Source organism: Papio anubis, chromosome 17, assembly GCF_008728515.1.
Source record: "Papio anubis isolate 15944 chromosome 17, Panubis1.0, whole genome shotgun sequence".
Taxonomy (NCBI): domain Eukaryota; kingdom Metazoa; phylum Chordata; class Mammalia; order Primates; family Cercopithecidae; genus Papio; species Papio anubis.
Genome location: NC_044992.1, coordinates 53,198,895 through 53,207,688, shown reverse-complemented (window position 1 = coordinate 53,207,688; position 8,794 = coordinate 53,198,895). Strand labels below are relative to the sequence as shown.

The following is an 8,794-nucleotide window of genomic DNA, read 5'->3' as shown; positions in this document are numbered from 1 at the left end:
TGTGGGGGCTGGGGGGCCAGGAGGCCTCGGCTCTGTCCAGCCCTTCCCCTCAGGCCTGGCAGAGGGTGCAGCTGCCCTCGGCAGGCCCTGTGACGCAGGCCAGCAGCAGGGAGGCTGCCCAGGCTGGGGCTGAGCCAGGGCCTGTGGAGGGCCCTCTGTCCAGGCCAGATGGCCTCTGCTCCAGTGGGAGGGGCTGCCAACACCTCCGCAGTGGCCTGGCCAGGTTCTCCAAGCTTCCCTTGTCCAGCGGGGCCTTCAGCTGCTGTGTACCGAGGGGCTGCGCTTCCTCCCCAGCATGTGGGGCTTTGAGATGCCCACCACCTGCACTGCCTCTCTGGGCCTCTCTCCCTACTCCAGAGCCCACCCAGGCCCACCAAGTCTCACATCAACACGGACCAAGGCCCTGCAGGAAGCCTGTGAGGTGGCCTGGGCAGCGGGGCCTTCCCTCATAGCATCCCCTCCTCTGCAGTTCAGGCTGGCCAACTCCTCATTCATTCATTCATCCATCCATTCATTCCTCCAGCAAATAAAGCAAGCACCTGTAACACTTCCGGACCTGTTCTGAGCCCTGAAACTACACAGACGAACAAGATGGGCAAGGCCCCGGCTTCCAAAGCTGACCCTCTACTGGGGAAGACTGGAATACTAAGAAACACGGTGCCTGGTCGTGTGATTGAGACAGGGTTGCTTTAGGCTGCAAAGAGGAAGAGCCAGCCAGGCCAAGTTCATGGGGCGTGGTAAGGAAGGGGCAGAAAGATAGTTCCAAGTAGAGGAAAAAGCACGGGGGGTGTGGTGGGTCTGGCGTGTGCTTGTGGCAGTAGGGGTTTGGAGGGGTGGAAGAGGGCTGTTGGACTGGAACCCCAAGGCCTTGTAGGAACTGGGTTTGATTCTGCAAGGCTTTCACTAGGAGAGCAACACAAACATAGCTCACGTGCAGGGAGCTCTTTGGACAGGCAGGGCATTGTGCCAATCTCCTGACATAGGCCAACTCATTCAAACTTCCCAAAAACCAGATGGTAGGTCCTGTTATCCCATTTCACAGACAAGAACACTGAGGCACTGAACAGGTAAGTCATTTGCTCAGTGAGATACTCCATGTCAGTGGTAGGGCTGGGATTTGTGATAGGCAGCCTGGCTGTAGAGCCCTAACCACTGAACCACACTGCCTCTGGGGATACACTTTCCTTCCCTCCAAAAATGCCTCCTCCAGGAAGCCTTCTCATCCCAGAGTTTGTCTGCTCTGATTAAGCAACACGTCAGCACCCTACCTGGCCTAAAAGCCTGTAGAGTCCCTAGGAGGTCATCTTGTCTATGCCCCTGCCTCCAGATGGACATGGTATTATAAGTCTCATTTTGCAGATGAGACTACAGAGACCAAAAGAGGTTTAAACATTACCTAGAGTCAGTGAGGGAGGCCATGGTCTCCTGAATTCTTCCACCCTGGCCCCAACTTCTCCGACCCCTCCTGCCCTCTTTGAGACAATTCTAAGGTTGTTTCTTGTCTGCCCACCCCTCCCCCAGCTAGACAGAGGCCTTCCCCGTGCCCACCACATGGCGGTGCACACCGTAGGGGCATACTCGATGTCTGAAGATGGAATGGGTGGTGCACACAGGAACGTGCCGGACTTGGTGCTGCTGCCTGGGAGTCTTGAGCAGAGACATTTTACAGAACGGATGCGAGCTGAGGAGGAAAGGATGCTTGGGAGTTTTCCAGTGAGTCGGGGAGCCAGGCTGGAGTGTTTCTGTCTGGAGAGGGAAGTGCATCCCAGCTGGAGGGAACAGCATATGCAGAGAGAGCAGGTGGGGAGGACAAAGAGTTCCGTCTGACCTGAGCATGGAGAGAAGATGGGCAATGAGCCTAGGGTGGGTGTCAGGGATGGCATGGGGGGCTGTGTGCCAGGCTAAGAAGCTGCCACTCTGGATTGGGAAGGGATTGGGCAGGCAGGTAGAGGGGAGTAGCTGCCCAGTGAGCCCTGGATGCAAATCCCAACCTTGCTGCTTGAACTTGTGCAAGTCATAGGCCCTCTTGGAGCCTCAGTTTTCCCCCTTCATTATTTGGGGGTGGTGCCCATTCCTAAGGACCCTCCGAGCCCTGTACACACTTATTCTGTGGTTGCTGCTCTCTTGCACTCCCAACAAACAGAGAGCCTCCTTGGGTAGATATGAAATCTCTTTAATGCCCTGATTTATTGTTGCCATGCATGGCTTTGCTCTGCAATGTTCCACCAGCCCTTTGAGAGGCGTGTGTCTCACGGCCTCCAGTTCACAAGGGAGCCTGGGTCGACATGCTCTTTCTTACTTTCAAACCCTTCCTCTTGTGGAGTCCTGCCCAGGACAGGCCAGTGTCGTGGGCCTGGGCCTGGGCATGGACGTGGCCTAGCTCTGAGGGCGGGGGCATCAGGGGCATGAGTGGGATCAGCATGGCCATTGGCATCAGTGGCATCAGCTCCTCCGAGGCCCCAGGGGGGATGAAGGGCAGCTCATTAGGATCCAGGTGGGCATCACTCCAGCCCTCGGAGCTATCACTGTGGTCCTCTGGATTGGTGGCTTCATTCTCAGACATGGTGACAATCTCAGTGGTGTCTTCTCCAGGGTTGCTGTCTAAGTCCCCTGCTCCTCGGTTGGTGCCTCTCTCAAGTGTGCTGGCTGTGTGGGCATCTGCTGCACCCTCCTGCTTCTGCCTAGAGCCGGCTGAAGGGGCACAGCAGAGCCCAAGCATCTTAGCTCTGCCCTGGCCGGTCCAGAAGAGGCTGAGCTCTTGGCGGCAGGCGGCCACAGCCAGGCTGGTGAGCAGGGTGCTGGACACTAGGTAGAGCAAGGCAGGTTGGCCCATCTGCATGAGGACCATGGCCATGAACGTGACCAGCAGGCCCACGGCATAGGCCACGGTGCAGGCCACGAAGTAGACCAGATGGGAGTGGACCTGCACATCAAAGCGGCAACAGTAAGCAACCAGGAAGCCAGGGACCACGATGTCACCGAAGCCAAGGATGGAGAAGGGCTGGCTGCACAGGGTCAAGGCGGAGACTCTTAGCCGGGGCACTTTGAGCACCATGGGCAGCTTCTCGTGGCTTGAAGACTCTGCAGGGCCTGAAGCGACCTGCGCCATGATGCTCTCACCAGTTTTGGTGAAGAAGGGGGTGACGAAGACAAAGAAGACGTCAAAGGCCAGCAGGGCCAGCAGGAAGGAGGAGCAGTTCTTGAGAGTGGGCAGCCGCACGCGGTGCAGGACGAACAGGCAGTAGGAAATGCCCAGTGCGTCCTGCAGGAGCCATGCCCAGCGGTCCTCGTTGCGGTAGACCACCCAGAAGATGATCACGGTTGCGCACAAGCTTGCCAGCAGCAGCAGGGGCAGCGGCAGAGAGGCCCAGAGGCCGTGTGGAGGGTTCTGGTATTGCCACAGGGGCAGGCGGCGCACCAGGGGTGACAGGCAGCTGTAGAGGCCAATGCCAGCACCCAGGCCAAAGATCCCGATGGTGACATAGACAAAGTGGTCGTAGAAGAAATAGAGCAGCAACATGAGCGAGCAGGACACGGTGACCACCACGCCCGTTATGGCCGGTGTGAAGTCCACTGGGATGTCCTCATTATCTTCCTTCTGGGCTCCCTCAGCTGCTGCTGCTTCCCGTGGCTGACGGTGACCACCAGGCCCCCCTCCTCTTCGGGCACGGCGTCGCTGTAGCCGGTTGGCTTCGGTCAGGCCGGCCCAGTAGCCACCTGCGGCCACCGTGCCCACAGCCAGGATGAAGATGACCAACATGTTGTAGTCGATGATGGGCTCAGGGGGCGCATACATGGCCACACGGACGATGGCCTCCCCATGAGTGTGGCTGAGGATGTCCAGCATGTCAGTGTAGTGGAGCATAGCCACAGGGATGGTGAGGTCTCCCAGGGGCTGGTGGGGATCCTGGGGCACCAGGGTGGTATCTGAGCACTGTTGGTCACTGACCCGGCCCACGATGAGCAGCCCGTGGGCACCTTGGCCCTGAGCCAGCCAGCCTTTCGTGTGGAAACTGCAGTTACCCGTCATGACCATGGCGGTGGTCTGGCGGAGGGGCCGCTGGCTGGGGGAGCTGAGCTGGGCCTGGTGGGGAGAATCCTCGCCTGGGCACCAGGGTGCCTTGGTGCCATCATACAGGGGAAGGAGTGGGGCGTGGTGCAGGTCCCGGGGGAGGGTGACGTAGTCGGAGCTGAACAGGATACAGTAGTCCTTGCTCCAATTCTCTGACACCACGTGGGCCACACCGTACTCTCCGTGGGCCATGGTGCTGATGATCAGGAGGAAGCCCACGGGGAGGAGGAAGCCCAGGCACGCCATCCTCAGCTCCTACTGCAGCATCCCCAGGGGGCAGCCCAATCCCCCTCCTAGGGGCGGGCGTGGCCCTTTGTCACAGAGCAGTCTGGACACCTGTCCTGGAAACCAGGGCCACACCTACTTAGTCATAAAGCTGTGTGGTCCCCAGCTGAGGACGCTGCTGTGGGGCACAGGGTCCCTCTAGAATGATGTCCTGCAACCCTGGGAGACCAGGGGAGAGGTCATCTGGACCCTGCTCTCTGCCCAGACCCTAGTGGGATTAGACCAGGTACTTTGAAATAAAAGGTGTGAGGACGGGGTCTGCAGGCCAGATAGGATTCTGAACCAACTTTTTTCCTTACCCATGGGGAACCCAGCCCAATGTCACTCCGCTCTAGGCCGTTTCTTTAGCTGTAAAGAAATAAGGACGTTGAGCCAGAGAGTTTCTAAGGTCCCTTGGAGCTCTGAGCTCAGTAACATTGAGTACTTTTACTGAGGGCTTACTAGGTGCCAGGTACCCTAGCTGTATCTATTGCACAGCTGCAAGGAGGTGTCATTATAACTGCTCAGCCTGAGGCTGTCCCTCAAAATCGGTCCCCATTTCTACCAGGTGCATGACCAGATTTCATCTCCAACTCCACTTGCAGCTGGGAACAGACAGGTGACTAAGGAAACTGAGCAAAAATGATGTGAACTCTTTACATCAGAGGCTTAGGCTGACAGACTGTGGGGCTCCTGGTTTACCCTCTCTTTCCCTTTTTCAGGAGTCAGAACAAGGACAGGCCTGTGATGTGTCTGTGACAAGGAGGACAATGTCCTAAGGAATGGAGAGGAAGAAAGTGAAGGGAGCCAGGTCCCTGGATGTCCATGTGAAACAGTAGCCCAGGATGTGCTCTGTGGACTGCTACAAGAAAGAGAGAGACTTGATCTTCCTTAAGGCATTGATTTATCATGGGTCTCTTTGTTGTAGCCACTTAACGTTACCTTAATACACCCACTTCATGGATAAGTAAAACTGAGGCTTGGAGAAGCTCACATTGACACAGCAAAGAAGGCTGGGACTCTTGTGCTGGTTAAATGGACCTTGATGTCTCCCAAATGTTTTCATGCTGGATGCTGAGCCACTCTGCTGGCTGCAACTCTGAGGCCGGGCAGACTTCCCGCTGGAAAGAGAACTTGAACACTGGTGAGAGGTGAATTTGAAGTCAGGAGCCCCAGGTTTTGGCTCTGCAGGTTTGCACCCAGCTCCGTGGTGTGTGCTCTCACAGGTCACCCAGGACCTCCTGTCCAGGCTTCTTCAGGCCACCCATGATGGAGTGGAGTTGAGGAATGAGGTTTTCAAAGCAGTTAGCGTGTGGGAGAGTAACCCTGGGGCCTCCAGAACCAGAAGGGAGGGATTTAGGGGCTGGAGCTTGGCAGTCCAGGTTCCATTGTCTTCATGTTCTCCCCACTGGCCTGGCCTGTTACTCCAGCCTCTGCATAGGTTGTCACATGGCATTCTCCCTGTGTGTCTCTGTGTCTCTTCTCTTCTTTATAAGGACATAGTCATAATGGATTAGGGCCCACCCTAATGACACCATCTTAACTTGATTATGTCTGCAAACACCCTACTTCCAAATAAGGTCACATCGACAGGTACTGGGGTTTAGGACTTCAACATGCCTTTTTGGGGGCACAATTATGGACAGCCCCACAACACACACGTAATTTTAACTTCTAAGGAGTCAGCATGCTTTATTTATTTATTTATTTATCTATCTATTTATTTATTTATTTATTGAGACAGGGTCTTGCTGTGTTGCTTAGGCTGGAGTGCAGTGCCATGATCTCAGCTCACTTCAACCTCCACCTCCTGGTTTCAAGCATTTCTCTCCCCTCAGCCTCCCGAGTAGCTGGGATTACAGGCCTGCGCCACCATGCCTGGCTAATTTTTGTATTTTTAGTACAGATGGTGTCTCACCATTTTGCCCAGGCTGGTCTTGAATTCCTGGCCTTAAGTGAATCGCCCACCTCGGCCTCCCAAGGTGCTGGGATTATAGGCATGAGCCACTGTGCCTGGCCAATCACTGGTCTTTCTCAAGGACTCTTCTTCTTCTTCTTCTTCTTCTTCTTCTTCTTCTTCTTCTTCTTCTCCTTCTTCTTCTTCTTCTTCTTCTTCTTCTTCTTCTTCTTCTTCTTCTTCTTCTTCTTCTTCTTCTTCTTCTTCCTCTTCTTCTTCCTCCTTCTTCCTCCTTCTTCCTCCTTCTTCCTCCTTCTTCCTCCTTCTTCTCCTTCTCCCTCCTTCTTCCTCCTTCTTCCTCCTTCTTCCTCTTCTTCTTCTCCCTCTTCCTCCTCTTCCTCTTCCTCCTCTTCTTCTTCTTCTTCTTCGACGGAGTCTCACTGTCCCCTAGGCAGCCTGGAGTACAGTGGCACAATCTTGGCTCGCTGCAACCTCCACCTCCCAAGTTCAAGCGATTCTCCTGCCTCAGCCTCGAAAGTAGCTGAGATTATAGGTGCCCGCCACCCCACCCGGCTAATTTTGTATTTTTAGTAGATATGGGGTTTCACCATGTTGGCCAGGCTGGTCTCAAATTCCTGACCCCAGGTGATCCGGCCACCTTGGTCTCCCAAGGTGCTGGGATTACAGGCGTGAGCCACCGTGCCTGTGAAGGCCTCTCCTTCTATTACAGGTCCGTCTCTTACAGTCCCACACTGCTTTCCTTGGGAAACCCACAGGGATGAAACATCATCTCCAACATCAGCTGTTGATTCTTTGAAGTGGAGGGTGAGTTTAAAGGGCCCTGTGAAGTGGTCAGCAAGTGGAACCCACCTGTGATTCTGACAATTCTCTCCCACCCAGTTATTTACACTCGTCTCACCCACACCTAATTTGCCAATATTTTTGGTGACTCAACTGTAAAGTATCTTTCGAAGCATTAGCCTGAATTTTCATAAGAAACATCTCTCCTTGTTAGTGCACTTCTGATTCATCAGTAATATAACATTTAGTTAGATTACAACAGTAATTACAATGACAAGTGAACTGTCAGAAACATGTTCGGGAACAAATGCAAGTGACTGGCAGACACTCCACCAGCCGGTGTGAGGAGAAGCAGGCAGAGCCCAGGGGAGGAGGCTGCCAGCTGTCCCTTCCGAGTGCTCCCATTTCAAAGGGGAGGTTGGCCAGGAGGGTGGTTAGGAGAGGGAGGCTCGCCCGTAGGGTTCTTATCACAGAGTACAGCAGTGTCTAAACTGGGCACACCTCTCTGAATCCGAGCACATAGATGCTGGGCACAGCAGGGCAGGAGGGCAGGCAGCCCCTGACAGAGGGCTGCGATAGTAAAAGCCTTTCTGGCCCCCCAGCAATGAATGAGCAACCTAGGCTTTCACTGGGGGCCCTGTTCTCCACCCAGGGAGTCGTGGATCTTTTAAAAAACAAGAACCAGCACATCCACTTTGTCACAAAACCCAGACAATCACAAGCTTTGTGGAGGATATAGGGAAGCTGGGACCCTCATACACTGCTGGTGTGTGGAAAATTGTGCCGCCGCTGCAGGAAACGGCTTGGCGGCTCCCAGATAAGTTAAACAAAGAGTTACCATATGACCTCACACTTCTACTCCTGGATATATATCCCAAAGAATTGAAATCAGGCCTTCAAACAAAAGCGTGCACATGCATGCTCACAGCAGGACCATTCATAATAACTTGGAATAGGTGGAGAGAACCCAAACGTCCATCCGCTGACGAATGGAGAAACTGCCGTCTCTCCACACAAGGGAATCGCGTTCAGCCATAGGAAGGAATGACGTTTTGATACCTGCTACCATGTGCATGGACCTTGAAAACATTATGCTAAGTGGAAACACATTATGCTAAATGAAGACGCCAGACACAAAGGGACACATATTGTACAATTAATTCTGCTTACATGAAACAGCCCAAACAGGCAGAGAGCAGATGCGTGGCGGGCAGGGGCTGGGGGAGGGGAGAATGAGGAGTGCCTGAGGGGTGTGGGGTTCCCATTTGGGGTGATGAAGAAGTTCCAGAACTTTTTCTCTCTCAGCGGTGACAGTTGCATGCCATTGTGTATTTAAAGTCACTGAATTGTGCACTAACATGGTTGAAATGGGACTTTTTTTGGGGATGGAATTTCGCTCTTGTCCCTCAGGCTGGAGTGCAGTGGCACAATCTCAGCTCACTGCAACCTCCACCTCCCAGGTTCAAGGGATTCTCCTGCCTCAGCCTCCTGAGTAGCTGGGATTACAGGCACGTGCCACCACGCCCGGCTGATTTTTGTATTTTTAGGAGAGACAGGGTTTCACCATGTAGGCCAGGCTGGTCTCAAACTCCTGACCTCAAGTGATCCACCCACCTTGGCCTCCCAAAGTGCTGGGATTACAGGTGTGAATCACTGTGCCCAGATGAAATGGAGCAACTCCAGTCCCCTCCAGCTGCTCTCTCCTCAGGACGGGTCTCATTTTAGTTCTTCCGGACTCCATCAGACCAGCACATGCCCCA

The 8,794-nt window shown here is 54.3% G+C and overlaps 1 protein-coding gene across 1 annotated transcript; it reads right to left on the bottom strand.

The window, feature by feature from the left end:
* Positions 1–2,152: 2,152 nt before the first annotated feature.
* On the bottom strand, positions 2,153–4,598 carry SPPL2C (signal peptide peptidase like 2C). The gene has a single exon (XM_003913233.5). It carries the CDS (start codon positions 4,316–4,318, stop codon positions 2,264–2,266), a length of 2,055 nt encoding a protein of 684 aa, XP_003913282.2. The 5' UTR covers positions 4,319–4,598; the 3' UTR covers positions 2,153–2,263.
* Between the last annotated feature and the right edge of the window lie 4,196 nt (positions 4,599–8,794).